We start from the raw sequence: 18329 nt of genomic DNA on the forward strand, positions 1-18329 counted from the left end.
TTGTAGGCAATTCTCGAATAGATTACTCCTACAATTTTTCCTGCACAGAGATTTCCTGAGATAGTTCCCAGTAGTGAATCTTGAAGGTTGCCCATTCTTTTATCGCATATAGCAATATCAATGGGTGAATCTATTCCTTCTTTGAAAGTAGATTTTATCATAATCTGGATTGCTCCGATATGAATCCAGGACATGGTCTGTGCTACTTCTATCTTGAGTTTTTGTAATTCCTCCTTAATTTCTTCAGAAGAAATTAGCTGAATCTCCATTTTATTTCCTGTAAGTTCCATAGGAATTGAAATTTCCCTTCTAGAAACTTTATAGATTAGATGATGCTTTTTTGTTTCTTAGGCCAAGACTTCCTAAGAACTTTTCTATCTGTTCTACAGAGAATTCTTGATATCTCTGTAGACTGGAATTTTCTCTCATGATCCTTTGGACCATGTTATGAGATATTATTGTCTGGCTAAAGAAACCAGACAAATCTTCATGTGTTTCGTGTCGAAACACCTCGTCTTCAGTCAGATTCTGATTCAGTTCCATCAGATTCTCCATGACTCAAGACTTCTTCTTCTTTATATATATTTTCATCTGAGGCAATATCCTCAAATCTGTATACCTGAATAAGATCTTGATAATAAACTTCTTCTTCAATATCCGGGGTTGGATCGAAGCGTTTAATACCTCTTTTTTCATTTTCTGGACAATTGGTTGAGATATGACATCTTGCTCCACATGTCCAGCAATTACAATCTTTAAACCTTTCATTAGCCCGAGTATGAGCTCTTCTGAAAGTTTTCTTCGTAGGTGTTCTTCCTGTGCTTCGAGATGCACTCGATGCTTGGGATGATATCCTACTTCTTGATGGTCCACTTCTTTCCCCAGATTTATAAGATCTGGCCTTTTGTCTAGACCAAACTGTTCTTGGTTTCCAAGAACTTCTTCCACTTCTAGCATAAAGATGAGTCCTAAAATTTTTCATTTTATGCTTCTGTGGTTTACTTCTAATAATTGTTGGAAGATCATTTTCCTTACAACACAAAGGAGTACGTTTGTTAATACCCCTTAAACGTTTGTAATTCTTTTGTAATGCTGTCAGATGACACCATTCTGCCAATTTTCCTTTAAGGAAAAAGGCTCTTCGGACCAATGTATCTGGATTGCCAGGGACATATTTCATTATTAGAATTTGTCTCCAGGGACTTGGCATCTTGGCGAAGAAGAGCTGCATTGCAATATCTTATTCGACCCCTGAATTCCGTCTATATTTAGTAAATAACATAATGTACTCATCCAATAAACATATGTCATGTAATTCAAGAATATACAGAGCTTGAGTATATTTCTTTTTCTTCTCTGTATCTTGACTATTAAAATAGTCTACCCCTATAAATTGTGCTTTAAATAGGGTAGCCATTCCTCTGGCTATCTCGCTAAGAGATTCTCTGGCTAGGACTAACTCTTTGGTTTCTACCAAAGTCATGTCCCAAGCAATTTTAACTGATCCTATATGACCCATTTCCAGAAGTTTAATGAATCCTTCTCTATTGAGATCGACTGTACCTGCTGCGATTCTCGTAGCAGACGTCCGGTCATCTATGAGATCTTCTCTGTTTTTGAAATATAATACATCTAGGTTAAGCATAACCCCATAAGGTTGTATATGTTCTAAAACAGATCTTTCATAGGGTGTTTGGTGCAAAAGAATTGGATTTTTCCTTGACCTTGTTCCTGTTGGGTGTGCTTCTCCACCAGTGTAAAAGTCTGTTTGGGATTCTCTCATATTTATATTCTGAGATCCCACACTTTCTCTTGGTGCTTCCTGTGAAGATGACCAGGTTATGGTAGGTTGTTCACCCCCAGTCGTGTTCATCTTCAGATCTACCACTTTAAGATTTGCAAAAGATTCTGCAAGCTCTTGTAGATTTTCTAGACCAATCCTTTCTAAAGTCGTCATCAGATTAATTTCTTTTCTGAGACTGTTTTGATTAGATTAATCATTTTTCCTTCTTTAGTTAAAGGTTTTGGCGTCACTTTGGCCTTCCCTCTTTGATGTAATAAGTGTTCAGTACCAAAGGATGGTGGTAACCTTTCTTCTTAAGTCTTTTTACTAGAACTTGGTTGTTGTTCTAGCTTTTGAAGTCTTGTTCGAATATCCTATTAATATTCCAAGAATTTCTTCCTAGTTTTCAAGGATTTTCTCCACATTTTGTGGTACATAATACAGCATATTGCCAAATTTTGTACCATATTTTGAATTTATCTAAGATCTCCAGAGAGTTTAGAGGAATCTGGTACTATTTCTAGGAACCTATTATTTTGAATCATAAGTTTACCTTAGGACTTTGATAAGTTCCTTCTTGATGTCCAACCTTGGTTAGATCTTCTGTTGCAAATATTCAGATTTCTGGAATAAATCCTGTAAATAATTAATCTCGAACATGGATTCGGATTCATGTAAATTGAGAAAATTCTCCTTCTCAAACATTTAATAACCTTATAATAATAAATTTGTATGTTTGAAATAATTTTACCTAGGTTCTGATACTAATTTTCGGCCCAGAAAATCAATCAATTGAATACAAGGGTGTTTTTGTCACTTTTTGAATTTTAGAGAGTTTGGGCAAAGTTTTTGAGGTATAAAGAGTTAGAATAAATTTAAGGTTGGGATTGGTGATTTATTTCTAATTTTCCTTAAAATAAAAATAATAAAACACCGTCCGTTACTAATCATCGCTCAAACCCTAGCGCAAAGACGGCCCACCACCGATCTTCATCTTCCCTGCACCTCACCCCAGTCTCCGCCGTTCATTGCCCCACATCTCCGATCTCCTCCGTCATACCACCATCTTTTCCTCTGGAATTCTTGTTTTTGTATCTAATATCTTTAATCTCTTATATTCGTGGTAATTAATCAGCACGGGGCTTTTTAATGTTTAAAAGCACCCACTTCATTCATTTTTTAAAAAAATTAACCTTGATTTTTTTTCTTAATTGTTTATATTGTTGCTGAAACAATTCAGGCGGGCCAGAATTAGAGAAGTTCGGTGTGGGATCAAAGTAGATTTCTGGTGCTGCTGGATGCGATTCCAATTTAAGAAAGAATGGAAGTGGTCGGCGTGTGAGTGCGGGTGACTGTGTTACTGTGTAGGCTGAAGATGGATGGAATGGATGGAACCGAATCGGGAATTATGCATTACTTGCAAGATCAGCGTCATAACGTGTTGCATCATCACATAAGTAATGGGAGTGTACTAGATCAAGACGAGCATGGCGACAATAATAATGTTGGCAGTAGTAGTGGGGTGAATGAAGTGCTTGATGGAGATGTTTCAGCTGATATGGGAAATCGAGTTGAAAACCATGGCGCATTGGTGCGGCATAGTGAGAACAATAATCAGCTCACACTGTCCTTTCAGGGTCAAGTTTATGTGTTTGATTCTGTCTCTCCAGAAAAGGTTCCTTCATACCCATATAAACTGAAATTTATGCCATCCTTGTTTTTGCATTGCAATCATTTTATTTTATTTGAGTCAGTTCGTAGATTTCATATTATGACGTACTTTCCAATACTATTTAAGACTAGATAACTCACGTGTACCATCTAGGAAACAAGCATATGATGAATCCAATGATTTTATTTATGAAAGGGTATCAGATCATATGTCTGAATACAAGCAAAAAGTTCACTTGTTTCAGTGTTGAATGAAGACTGCATTGTGTTATTTACCTTTTACACTTGGTTTGTTTATCTTCAACGCATGACTGTTCAGTTGGATTTCTATCGTGGTGATGCTCCCAACTAACAAAATCATACATGTCTTTGAACGGTTCAATTTTCTATTATTTTTAGGTCATCTTGAAAGCTACCCTTTTTAGTTATCCCATTTCAAATCATTCAAATTTGTAGTTGGACCTAGAATAGAGTACTGGTCTGGTAACTTATTTTGATTTTGCCAAATCATACATGTCTTTGAACGGTTCAATTTTCTATTATTTTTAGGTCATCTTGAAAGCTACCCTTTTTAGTTATCCCATTTCAAATCATTCAAATTTGTAGTTGGACCTAGAATAGAGTACTGGTCTGGTAACTTATTTTGATTTTGCACTTGGCAACCTTTGTTTAAGGTTCCATTCATATAATCTTAATTGGTTTATCAATATTATTTCAATTTCCTCGTTATGAATCTGCCTTGAGAGTTCTCACCATTTATTTCCAACGGGCACAAAGTAATGTTAATACAGGTCTCTTGGACTTATTTAGCTGTCTTTTCTGTATGGTTTTTACTTGGTCATTTAAAGCAGTACAATTTTTGAGGAAATTTTTTGGACTTCATACTTTTTTTCTCCACAAAACATTTAGTCACTCCATCCTCTAGATGGATAAATCTTGGGTTCTTTAAATTACATCATTTTAATATCCAATTCTTGTCCTTTACATAATTATGAATTGATGATGCTTAATTTAGGTAATTCAAGACTGTATGTACCTGCATCATGAAGAAAGGCTTTTTACATGTAATATGATGAAAATTTTATGTCAATATACTGAGTTTTACTTTGAAGCTTTCAAAGTTTTAATTCTAAAAGATATACTGTGCTGTGATTTTCAGAACATAAGTTTTCTTGGTTAATCTGTTAAGTTTTCTAGGGGTTCTTAATGTCTTCCCCGTTTTCCTTTAGACTATTTAGGCAACTTGTTTTGATTATGTCTTTCAGGTTCAAGCTGTACTTCTACTATTGGGAGGGCGTGAAGTAGCCCCTATCATTCCTACAGCTCCAATATCTACTCCTAATAGCAGAGTACGTTACTCTCTGTATTTGACTCTGATATGATAACATTTTTTTGTTTTTGGTGACACCTTTTGATACTTTTCCAATAGGGTTTATCCAGTACCCCACAAAAGCTAAATGTTCCTCAGAGATTGGCTTCACTTGTAAGATTTCGTGAGAAGCGGAAAGAACGAAATTTCGACAAGAAAATACGTTACACTGTTCGCAAGGAAGTTGCTTTGAGGTACGGGAGTCCTTTTTTAATCAAGTTTTATGTCTGATTTGAGATGAGTTTTGATGTTCGAGATTTTTCAATTTCGTTGGTGAATTTTTTTTATTCATTTATAGAATGCAAAGGAATAAAGGACAGTTTACATCCTCGAAGCCCAATTTTGACGATTCTGCATCAGCTGCATCGAGTTGGGACTCAAATCAAAGCTGGGCAATTGATGGCCATGGATCGCAAACTCAAGATTCTTTGTGAGTTTTGTCATCTGTGCATTTTTTGTATTTTAACACAGAACTTTGCTTTCTGTTGCTGATGGCTTATAGCGCCTTTGGCACCAAGGTCCGAAGTTTGGGATGTGTGTCAGCTTTTGTCTCTTTTGATAACTGGTGCTAAAGAGTTGTGCTATGCTATTGCAGGTTCTTGACATTGTATATCTACCTATTTACAGCTCTTGTTTTTATCCGATTGTTTATGAAAAAATGATTCGGATTCCTAAAGTTAACTTCATCTTATATGGCTAAATGATTCATTCCTTTTAAGTTTTGATTTGTGACTCTGTTATTGCTAACAAATATATTGGAAATATTGTGCTGGAACAATGTTTACTTGTAGTTCATAGTTTTGTGAAGATGACTTGCATGAAAGCAGGAACAATGTTTAATCATAGTTCATATTTTTGTGAAGATGACTTGCATGAAAGCTGGCATATGTAGTCATGTAGGCGCTCATGACTGCTCATAGGAGTCCAGATGAGTGTGCAAAATCATTCAGAAGTACTGTACTACTGCTAATTGCTCAAAAATCAAAATTGACTGATAATTGTTTGTTGGAAGAAGGAAAACTTGGAATATAAAAAATGGACTTAGTGAGGGAGATCACTCTATCATTCTTTATGGTTCTCTTTCCCTGTGGCTTTTTTCAGAGCATGCTTCAAATCAAATAAAGTCTAGTATTGAGAATTTGATTGTTCAGGTGGGGAGAAGCTTTCTTGTTAACTAGTCATTGAGCAGGCATGTATGAACACTTTATATGTTGAGTTATTGCATCGGTTAAAAGACTTTAACTGTGATTATTATTTACAACATATTTGCCAGCTGCCGGCATTGTGGTATTAATGAAAAATCTACCCCAATGATGCGCCGGGGACCAGAAGGACCAAGGACACTCTGTAATGCATGTGGACTCATGTGGGCAAATAAGGTACTTTGGGGGTTGATATAATTATTCTTTCTCTGGTTTGCTTTCTATCATTGATATATGATCATGTCCTGTGTGCTCACCTTGATGAGATGCACCAGAGTCACAAATCACAGACTGTTAGCAGGTGAATTATTCATTTTCTGATATTTTTATGCTGCTCATATTCTAAGCCTGAAAACCCCAAGTTTGAGAAGGCTACCATTACATATTGCCAAGTATCATCGTGAAGCCTCTGTAAACCACATTTTATGATATATCTGTGATGCCATTTGTGAACATTTGTGATTTTATAGTCGTTGCAAGATGGCAGGCTTTTCTTGATTTCTGTTAGTTGCTATTGTTTTTACTTTCTTTTGCCTCCATCTTATTGTTACGCCCTATGCAATGAATTTCATGTTGTTACTACTAGCGAGCCCTGGAACTGGAAATATTTTCTATTATTTCGGTTTGGTTTTGTTTACCAAGCGTCTGCCTTTAGACCAATATTTTTGGCAGTGGGTATACTATTTTTGTAGCTAGATTGATTCATTTGTAAGTTTACAAGATTTGCCAAACATAGATGTGAATGTTTTAGGGAACTCTGCGGGACCTTTCAAAGGCAACGGCCACCTCGCTGGGAACGACTCCCCTACATAACAGGAGTGAGGAGGTATATATGCTATATATAAATTGTGCCGAGTATAGATAGATATCTGAGATTGACCTGGCTTGTTTTTGATAATGCAGAATGGTAACTTGGAGGCGGATGAAATGGTATTGAGTGCTACTGTTCCTGGAAATGCTAATGATTCATCTTGATAATTATCTATACTATACATTATATATAATACAGTACAATACATTTTGGGTTGTGATAATTCGGTGAAATGAGTTTTAACTTTGTGTAAAATAGGCTCGAATTCAGCTAATCCATTTCGTATAAAATAGGCTCGAATTCAGCTAATCCATTTCGTAGTGGAAGTTGTGACGAGAGCTAGGGAGAAACTGATTTACATGTCTGTGATAGTGGATGTGACATAATCAGATATCTGGCTTGTACTCTATTCTATGTGAGTTATGATTGTTGACACTGTTAGAAACTAACAAAATGATAGGCTAGCAATGGTCTCTGAGGTTTAGTTTTCTGGTAATAATTCTCCAAAGAAACAGACGCAGATTGCTCTTGCTGTGACCGTTCATGCAAACTCAAGCATGCTACGTTGAAATATGAAAGAGTTTGAACGAGAATAATGTAGCGTAGAAGCATGATGGCGTCGGTGGCGGTAATAAAGTAATATTACAAGTAAAATGAGATTTTTAAAGGGGGAAGGAGATCGCACGCTAAAAGAGCGAAGAAGCAAGTCTTCTTGTTATGATCATTACTATTGCTGCCACATGCTTGTCTTTATATGTTAAGGTAGAGATATATTAAGGAGTAAAGACATTTAATCTCTTTTGACATGGCATTATGTAAAATTATTATTAAATTTATTAATACATTCTCGAACATGGCTATTGGAAAGCTCCATGACCTTGATAACTTTTGCTTATAAAAGAAGTTGAAGCTGCATATTTCAACCAAAAGAGATGCAAGTCTTGGAGGAGCTGAAATTAGCTGATCTGGTACAAATCTGAAAACAAAATGTTTCAGCAGCTTGCTGGATAACATAAAAAAATAAATAAATAAACAAAGATTTTATCCTTGCATCAACGAGTGCCATACAGTTTTTATTTACAAAAAATTCGGAACTGTACGAAAGGTAGTAAATCGACCTACGAAAAATCGAAGTTCGATTTCATTTTCCTTATAATTATCTGTAAATATAAGCATATTTTTTTGTATATGTATAAACATTTTTTTTGGATTAAATGAAATTATTGTGTATGTTTTTCTCGTCATGATTTGATTATGATCTATGGTTTTGATTGCATTAGAAATCACTTCAATGAAAAGTAAGAATACATGAGAAGTGGTCCAACAATTAAATTTGTGCTCGAACAATCATCAGAAAATGCATGGCAATGAGAGTGAATGAAACTATTTACAAGAAACATGAAGCATAACGTCTTACAACGCAAACAGACACCTGTAACTATTACATTCCGACCAAAAACCTTGTAGGCTTGGCAGAAACACAGAGAGACATATCTTCTTAAAAAATCGCACACAATATAATACAAGACCAAGCCAATGTTTTTAGTTCCTTGATTATAGATTCCAACACCCCAAACTCGCGTGTATTGTGTTTCCCTTCGTACCAAATGAGCTAGCAAAAACATGAATAGGCAAAGTGGTTCTTCTTCGAAACATAATGTGATATGAAGTCCTCAGAAGAAGCTGAAGAATCAGGAATATCTACGGGTACAAGTATCTGACTTCTGCCAAAAGCGATTCTCCTTCCAGCAACATTGGCATAAAATAGGCCTGAGATGGCCGGAACAAAGACATCGCTCTCGGAAGAAATGTAGAAGTCAATAACCTTCTCAAATTCAGAAGTTTTAGAGCCTAGAAATTCGTCCTTTTTATCCACAGGCATTATTGCCTCCTGGAACAGTTATGAAGGCAGCAAAAACTGTTAGCGAGTTTAGACTTTTATCATCTACAAAGGCTCCGTTTGGTACGTGTGATAGATAAGTAAATGATTAATAATTAGAGTGATTAAAAAATGAGATATATGGATTAATAGTATGGTGGGATAAATAAGATGGTGTTTGATATGATTTTAAAATGATGGATTAATTTTGTAATTTTATTATAATGACCAAAATGCCCCAAATGCTAATGAAATATATTCTTAAAATAATTGGATAGATAATTAAATATTTATAATTATAATTTACATTTATTAAAATTAATTTAAATATATTTATTAGAAATAAATTTGTAAATATGTATTTATTTTAATAATTAAAATAGCAATAATATTTTGAATGTTAATGTTAAATAAAGTTTTAGTAATAATTATAATATTATTGTCTTTTCTTAAAATAATTATAAACACTCTTAAAATAATTTGATAGATAATTAAATACTTATAATTAATAATTAAAATAATAGTAATATTTTGAATATTAATTTTAATGTTAAATAAAGTTTAGTGATATTATAATATTATTGTTTTTTTAAATAATTACAAATATTCTTATAATAATTAAATAGATAGTTAAATATTTATAATTATAATTTATGTTTATTAAAATTAATTTAAATATATTTATTAGAAATATATTTGAAAATATTACGGTAATCATTAAACACAATAAATTAGAATTTAATAAATATTTATTTTCATAAGAGATAATATGATAAAAATATAATTTGTGGTGTATTGATAACTTATCCACTTAATTTGTTAAATTAATAATCAAATGATTAATCATAAAATTAAGTCTTAAACCGGATCAAAATGATTATTAATATATCTTAAAATTTTAACCAAACATTAGATAAGTATGTGATTATTCATCTATCCTTATTTAATCACATCAACCAAACACATCCAAAGAGTATAAGTTAAGTTGAATTGACTCGGATCTATTCTACTCGAGCTCAATTATTTCCAAATTTGAGCTTTTACATTGTTATCAAGAAGTCATAAACCCACGAGAAAGCATTTATTATAATTATTATTTATTTATATATCCATATGTATATATACTATATAAATACATATTGTAAAATATTGGACAAACTAAAGATCTATGACAATCATTTAATATAATAAATACTTATTCATCTTTACTAATGAAAAATTGGTCCAAATTTTTTCTTCATGACATAAGGCGTGATATCCTACATTGAACTCCATTTTCATCAGATCAACAATAATTTTTTTGGCTCATTCATTATGAATTTGAGCTCGAGAGCTACCTCATTTACCCAACCCCTATTATCAGCCTCTGATGGAAAAAAAAAAAAGTGGCGTAAGAGATAAGAAACATTCAATGAGATTATCATGCAAGAAAAAAGCTAAAGTTAATCTCAGAAAAGATGACCAGCGGGAGAGAAAAGGAACATCATTATTTCAAGGAAAACAAAGGACAATGAAAATTCTACCTTTGTATAAGTTTTTGGGAAGAAGTCCTTCAAAGCATCAATGCTGCTGTCCCATCTTGTTCACATACACTGTGGTATCCTTGTCGAAGCCAATCTTTCTCAAAAAGAGAGCTATCTCTTGTGGACCATAACAGCTTTTGGACCCCGGAGAACCATTGTCTTTGTGACAGCCCTTCTTCTCCAATATATCAACTCTTAAGTCAACTGCCACAAACTGACCATTTGACTTCCGACTTGCGGTTTTTAGGCGGTCAATCATTGAGTCAACTCTTTGCGAATCCCGGATTGTGGCTCCAGGTTCCAAACATTGCCAGACATGCAATAGAGTCTGTATTGGTCTTTTCCTTTGTCTTTTTCATGTTCACTGATGGGAAGTAAGTGGATATCCTTACGTTTCCCTTTGTTCTGAAAACTGGTTCTACATTTTCTGCAATGTGCTCTTCAGTAACCCGATTAGAACCTTCACTACTGCTAAATTATGAGCTGATACATCAGAAGGCTGAGATTTAACAACTTTGACCACGCCCTTGAGGCTTGCTATGAACTTTTCAACATCATAGACATCCTCAAAGCTCCTGAAAGTCACGAAAAATTAATTTGTCGATAATTGCATTAACAGCTAGAATATTCACTGTACTTCACATGCATTTAGTGACAACTACAGAAATTTTCATACATTTTTCGGTGTGATATCCAAGATGGGCACTAAAGAAGCTGAACAACGTCATTCATTTAGGATAATATTTCAAAGAAATATCCATGCTGACGAGAATCAAAAGACTATTGCACATAAGTCTACTCGATAAAGAAGATTCTCTATACAGCAGTGATAAGTGTACGCAAATTCTAACAAAATGGGACAAAATAGTGGTCATCCCTAATTTTGGCATACAGTAAATGAACGTAATTCTCGATGATATCACTAACTGCTGATGGCTGAAAGGCGTCAAATACACACCAAATGAAGCAAAAAGTGAGAGAGAGAGAACCACTGGTACATGATGAAACCCAAATGCACATATTGCATCTTTCTTTTTCCTGCTCTGAGATAAATGTGCAGCGGTTTATTTTAGCAGATAACTTTACTGATGCCAAATCGATAAATTAGAGCAAGAAGCGAAGCTCAGATTAGGTGTGGGAAAAAATACTGAAATACCGAAATACCGAAAAACCGTACCGAAAAAATACCGAACTTACCGAAAAAATCGGTATACCGAACCGAAATTTTCGGTATCGGTATGAAATATTTTTTTTTCGGTATTTCGGTAATTTTTTATTATTATTTTTTTTTAAATTTAAGTTCGGTATATCGAAAAAATGTCGGTATACCGGCAAAATTTTCGACGTCGGTACGGTACCGGTATGAAATTTTTCCATACCGAACATTCGGTATACCGATTTTCGGTATCGGTATCGGTATGAAAAAATTCCATACCGATATTTTCGGTACGATATACGGTACCGTAGTTCCGTACGGTATACCGCACCATACCCACCCCTAGCTCAGATAACGCCAACCGCACCATACCCACCCCTAGCTCAGATAACGCCAAAAGAAAGTACACATGCAAACATACATACAAGCAAACAAAAGTTCTAATTAAAGAAATTGGCTTTAACCTCTTATCACCAGGTTTGCTTCCTCTGATATCTGGGATTATAAGGGTAGCCCGTAGATACCTGGCCACAACCACCGCATCAGCAATCTAATGAATTACAATGAAACGACGGATGTCAGATTAAAAATAATGAAGCAACTAATCAGAAAATTAATAAGACAATTAATCAGAAAATTAATAAGATGACTCGTACTGAAGTAAACTTCTGGTATATGTAGAGCCCAAAATCAGTACACGTAAAATCCATGCATTTATTTAATTGTTAAATTATTTAGTTAAGTTTAAAATGGATTTTTTAGCGATGAATGATTTATTCAAATGCATTATTTTAAATTAATTATGCTTATGTGATGAACGTTAACTGTTTTTTTGAGTTTCATGTTTCAGGCGATTATTCGATGCGGGATCGAGAATTAGAAACCGGCGACGATGTTAGCAATTTTAAAATGCGTCATTTTTATTTTAAGTTAGAAAGGGGCATTTTAAATGGTTTATTTAGTTTATAGCGTTTTAAAAGCCTAATTTATTTATTAGGTGATTTTTATGATTTCAAACTTTTAAAGGTTTAGCACTTGTATATTTCATTTTTAAGCTAGGAGATTTTATTCAAGATTTATAGGGGTTAGTATTTTAATTAATTTGATAATTTAGTTAGTATTTTAATTAGCATGATAATTAGCTAATTAAGCACAAATTTTCCCTAAACTAAATCTAAACTCACGCACACCCACATTTACACACACACACTTCGGCTATCAACACACACACAATTTTCTCTTGCCCTTCATTTCATTTTTTTTAGAGAAAAACTTAGGGTTCTTAAGCTATCAGCAGCCGCCCCTCCCTCTGGACTTTTTCCAGCAGATTTTCGTCCATTTTTCTTCAAGGAATTAGTGCCACGTTCGTCCCGGATCAACCCTCGCATCATCCCCACTTCGGTATCGTTGGTTAGGTACATTTTAATATCAAAAGGCATGTATATTCTTTCGTTTCTGCATCGATCTCGTCGTAGTAAATATTTTGATGTTTATTGTATGAAAACCATGTGTATGTTATGTAAAAGTTTGAGCAAAAATGGTTGGATCGATTTTGAAACGTTTTTGGATCTCAAAACTCGAAGTTTATTGTCATGTTAAATACTGCGACTTTTCGGTCGACCTTTTGGAAAAACTTTCAACATATGAAACGTAAAACTTTTCGATACCTTCGATTTGACAGTAAATTTGAGATATTTGGATAATAAATGAGTGAGTTATGGCCGTTTTTGTGGGACTGCTCAAACTGCAGTTTTTTGAAAATATATGCTATTGACGTGTTCTTGAAGTTTTATTGTTGCAGGCTTCGTTGGGGATCGACGGGTGATCGCTGCTGCATATAGGTTTATTGTTAATGATGTTGGGATGGTTATTGACGTTTCGTTTCGTGTCGTTAGGCACTTGGGAGAATGAGTAGTCGTAAAAATCGTTTTGTTGTCAAAAGTCGTGTTCGCGGGTTTATTGTGTTACTTGTGATACGTGGTTGTTTTGGGGCAATTTTATAGGCTTGAGTCAGTGTTATAGTATCCTAGGATGGGTCTCGAGGTGTCGATTCATGGTCGGAATGATCGAGTTAGGGAGATTAAGTCACAAGCACAGAAATTTTCGTTAGTTTATTCCTCCCGCAGGTACTCGGACCCTGGCATGGCGTCCGTGCCTTTGTTTCCTTCGAAGTGTCATTTTACATAGCCTACACGGACCCTTCGACGGACCCTGACACGGGGTCCGTGTCCTTACTTCTTCCGGGGTATAATTTTACAGAGCCTACACGGACCCGTAGCCGGACCTGGGCACGGGGTCCGTGTACTCCATTTTTGGGCAAAAAAAATTTATGTTGTTTGGTTTGGAGTTTCGATGTCATGGTTTAGTACGATAATTAAACGATGTGAAGCCACGAGTGATCTAAAATGTCATAAGCTATTTATTTAATTCGGTAGTAAGCACGAATTCATACGTCTAAGTTATGCAAGTTAAGTGTTAAAATTCATGTTAGTATGTGCAGCAGTGGCCCCAAGCGAGATCCAACGAATCCCTCAACGCCAAGTAAGTATGTTCGACGTGCAAAGAAAATACTTTTAAGTTTTTGAGGTATGCTAAATGTCTTGTGACCAAATTATGTATGGGATTGGAAAGCGGTAAAGTATGACCAGGGACAAATCCACCCCGTTAAATTATGAACGGGTTTAGATCAGGATTGGAAAGCGGTAAAGTATGACCAGGGACCAATCCACCCGTTAAATTATGAACGGAGATCTCATGTATGTGGCAGTGGATCTTCCCTGTCAGCCCAGTACTGTGGTTTAGTCTGATCAGGCGTATGTATGTATGGGTCACTTGCTTTGAAACATGCCTCTACGCAAAATGATGAAGTTTATGTATGTTCAAGTATGTACGATGTAAGTATGTTTAAGAAAAGTTTTATGTTGATGGCACATCTATGTATGTATGTACGTATGCTCAATCTTATTTACGCAAGTTCAAGTTCAAGTTCCAGTATGTACGTTCTATTTTAAAGCTGCATGTGATCTTATTACGTAGTACTCGTTACTTCCAGTTTATACATGTTGAGTCTTTAGACTCACTAAACTTGATCGATGCAGGTGAGGATGAGTTTGAAGCGACGAGAGGTGGGGACCAGTGAGCTGGCTTGGACTCAGCGTGAGGCTAAACCCGAGGACTGCCATATTTTAAGTTCTTATTAAATGTTCAAAATACTCTGATTTCACATTTTGTTTACAATGTTTAAACAAGTATTTATTTCTTTAGCAAATTTATTGACGACCTCTTTTAACGCAAATATGTTTGGTTGAACTATTAATTTATGAACGAAAAATTGAAAGTTTATTTGGTATTTAAGAAAATTTTTATTTTTCCGCAAATTTAAAGTAGTTTAAATTTACGGTACGTTACGGTACGTTACAGTATATCAGAAGCACAAGTAACAAATTTAGCAATTCATCCAAGTTTTGGCTAGGGAAATGCACAGATAAACTTTTCTGAAGTAGTCTGAGAAGGTTCACACCATCATTGCCATGAACACTGCAGGGACTGTTGCTTCTAGGGAATTCTGAAGGTAAGGGACTAATATATCTTGACATCATCATAGTCGGCTTTTGAAAGAAATAGACCAGAAGAAACAAGCCAATACAAAAACTATTCGAACTTTGATAAATGAAATTAATCAAGACAGGTAATTACTACTACACACATCTTATTTGACTTCTTTTACGAAATTGAAGTCTAGGTGATAATTCATTGTACCTGAGAGACATGGTATTCAGGGCCATTAGTCAATGAGAAGGTGGCATATCCATGCATCTCATCTGTCTCCTCTGCTACCGATACATCACATAACACAAACACACTATCTGATAATCCAAAATTAAGACATACAAAAATAGAGCTGAAATTATCTTCTACTAACGCAAAACTGGCTTCACCCAACAAGGCTTCAAAGTGACCCCGTCCTCCTTCCAAGGTCCATCACCCCCTTTTGTGACACTAGCAAGGCTGTTATCAGAAGCCTTGTTGGTCTCATGAACGGTTGGCTTCATAAACAGAAACAAGAAAAAAAAGTGTTTGAGCCGACAACAAAACACAATTTCCCAATCCATTAACTTTTAATCAGATCCAGAACAAGAACGACTGAAGCAGATTGGTAAAAAGATAAAGCAGTGTAAAACTGTAGTTGGATCAGATGTTACAGATCATAAAACCCCGGCCATTCACAATTGGCATATTCAGAAAGGAGGGACAGATGACCAGCTTGTGTGAGCGTCAAATGTCAGTTCAACCACAAGGCAGAAGCACAGCTTCGACGAAATCAAAATGAGAAAAAAAAATATCCAGAAGTCGATGCGGCTGCAAGCTTCCAAGTTCCAACATTAGATCTTACAGTACCATACCAAAAAGCACATAAGGACAATCAATTTGGATTCAAGTAGACATCAGATTGATAAATTAAAGACACAAAATCCAACGTAAAGGCCGAAGCTTGCGCGCAAAAGAAGACAGCCAATTCAAAATCTCACATTTCTACACACGCTAAGCTTAAAAAATTAGAAGAAAAAAAAACTACCAATTTAAAGAACATAACAGGACGTATATTGAGATAATACCCATTTTCGTCCTTATTGTTTATCATTTTTCTCATTTCAGTCCATATTTATTTATTACTCCTTCAAGTTTTCAAAATCTTCCCGAGTTGGTCATCATCGTTATCTTGACGTTAAGATTAACGTTCTCACTCGATTTTCTTGACATTTTTCATTGCCATTTTGAAACTGGTTTTCTTGACATTTTTCTTAACTGATATCCTGTGCGAAACTGGTTTTCTTGACATTTTTCATTGACTTCTTGTTCTGGGCCATCCGGATCTGCCAATAAAACCGCGAATATGGAATCCATTCTCATGTTCAAGATCTGGGTCTTGATTATTCTGGTGGCTTTTGTTCACGAGGGGCAGGGGTTTTATCTCCCTGGTAGTTACCCTCACAACTATGGAATCGGTGATTTCTTGAATGTGAAGGTCAATTCTCTGACTTCAATTGAAACTAAAATGCCCTTTAGCTATTATAGCTTGCCGTTTTGTACACCAAAAGAGGGCGTTAAGGACAGTGCAGAGAATCTCGGCGAGCTGCTTATGGGTGATAGGATAGAGAATTCTCCGTATAGGTTTAAGATGTATGAGAATGAGTTCGATATTTTTGTGTGCCAATCTAAGCCTTTGTCGGCTGAGGATATTAAACTTTTGAAAGAGAGGATTGATGAGATGTATCAGGTTAATGTGATTCTTGATAATCTACCTGCTATTCGGTATACCGAGAAGGATGGGCTTATGGTGAGGTGGACAGGTTATCCTGTTGGGGCGAAGGTGCAAGGTGGGTATTTTGTGTTTAACCACTTGAAGTTCACTGTCCTAGTTCATAAGTACGAGGAGACCAATGTGGCTCAAGTTATGGGTACTGGTGATGCGTCGCGTCTGAAATGATTTCAACTGTTGGAAACTCAAGATCAGATGTTCCTGGATACATGGTTGTTGGTTTTGAGGTGGTGGCTTGCAGTGTCACGCACAATGCAGACTCCCGGAAGAACTTGAAAATGTATGACAAATATCCGACTTCGATTAAGTGTGATCCAAGCACAATTTCCATGGCTATTAAAGAGAATGAGCCACTGGCTTTTACATATGAGGTCTCATTTGTTGAGAGTGACCTCAAGTGGCCATCGAGATGGGATGCGTACCTAAAAATGGAGGGAGCGAAAGTGCATTGGTTCTCGATTCTGAACTCTTTGATGGTGATCATTTTCTTGGCTGGAATCGTGCTTATGATCTTCTTAAGGACTGTTAGGCGGGATCTTACTCGGTATGAGGAGCTTGACAAGGAAGCACAAGCCCAGATGAACGAGGAGTTGTCTGGTTGGAAACTCATTGTCGGCGATGTTTTTCGTGCACCTCTTTTGTGTGAGGGTTGGAGATGGAGTTCAGATTATCGGAATGGCAATTGTGACAATTATGTTTGCTGCCCTCGGATTCATGTCACCGGCGTCTCGCGGGACATTGATCACAGGTATGCTGTTTTTCTACATGATTCTTGGAATCGCAGCTGGATATGTTGCTGTTCGTCTATGGAAGACTGTCTCTTTTGGCGACCCAAAGGGATGGATCTCAGTCTCATGGAAAGTTTCTTGTTTCTTTCCCGGCATTGCTTTCCTCATTCTTACAACTTTGAATTTCTTATTATGGGGTAGTCATAGCACAGGAGCAATCGACTGACTGTCTTAAAAAATAAACGATGATCATGTGAGAGGCACGTGATGTGGGTCAACGTTAATCTTAACGTCAAGATAACGATAGGGACCAATTCGGGAAGATTTTGAAAACTAGAATGATTATTTAAGCAGTCAAAAATGAGGAGATACTGAAATAAGAAAAGCGGTAAAAACGAAAATGGGTATTATCCCACGTATATTGAACAAGAAAAAAGGTTTGGATACGAAGAACTTACATGAACAGAATCGAAATGATCGCGCTTAATCATGTTGGCAAGCATCGCAAACATGGTGAAGGTCAACACAGCTGCCAATACGTTGTCTGGGATCAAACGCCATTGCTTGGGATCTCTCTCCAAACCAGGCCCTGAGAGAGAGAGAGAGATTAGTGATTTAACAGTGGTATTTTGGCGCTTTTTCCGGAGTAGTAGAGTGAGTATACGGGAAGACGAGAGGCACCGACACTTTGCCGAAAACGTTGACGACATAATTCTCTGTCTATTCTCGAAATATATATATATATAGTGAACATCCAAAAATAATTAATTAATTTTTTTTTAAAAAAAAACAGGTATGTTAAGATTTAAACCTGAGCTTAATTCTATTCATCTATTTTTTGTGGGATAACCTAACCCAAAAATTAGCTTAAATGAAGTTTTGTAATG

At 35.7% G+C, this 18329-nt stretch overlaps 1 protein-coding gene and 2 pseudogenes across 2 annotated transcripts; 2 read left to right on the forward strand and 1 right to left on the reverse strand.

Moving 5' to 3' along the window:
- The first annotated feature begins 2710 nt into the window (after window positions 1–2710).
- Window positions 2711–7245, forward strand: LOC142549122 (GATA transcription factor 28-like). Of its 2 annotated transcripts, XR_012821072.1 has the most exons (9): window positions 2711–2906; window positions 3024–3458; window positions 4720–4803; window positions 4884–5017; window positions 5122–5253; window positions 6097–6202; window positions 6777–6851; window positions 6929–7094; window positions 7130–7245. XR_012821072.1 is itself a non-coding variant. In XM_075657907.1 (8 exons), exons 2-8 carry the CDS (start codon window positions 3159–3161, stop codon window positions 6998–7000), a joined length of 903 nt encoding a protein of 300 aa, XP_075514022.1. In that variant the 5' UTR covers window positions 2711–2906; window positions 3024–3158; the 3' UTR covers window positions 7001–7174. The 2 variants fall into 2 exon arrangements, 1 of the variants encoding a protein (XP_075514022.1); XM_075657907.1 differs by having other exon boundaries at window positions 6929–7174.
- Window positions 7246–8327: 1082 nt separating this feature from the next.
- LOC142550018 (protein MANNAN SYNTHESIS-RELATED 1-like) lies at window positions 8328–18152 on the reverse strand (annotated as a pseudogene).
- Window positions 16080–17708, forward strand: LOC142549123 (transmembrane 9 superfamily member 11-like; annotated as a pseudogene).
- Window positions 18153–18329: the final 177 nt, after the last annotated feature.

This window comes from Primulina tabacum, chromosome 6 (genome assembly GCF_025594145.1).
Source record: "Primulina tabacum isolate GXHZ01 chromosome 6, ASM2559414v2, whole genome shotgun sequence".
NCBI classification, from domain to species: domain Eukaryota; kingdom Viridiplantae; phylum Streptophyta; class Magnoliopsida; order Lamiales; family Gesneriaceae; genus Primulina; species Primulina tabacum.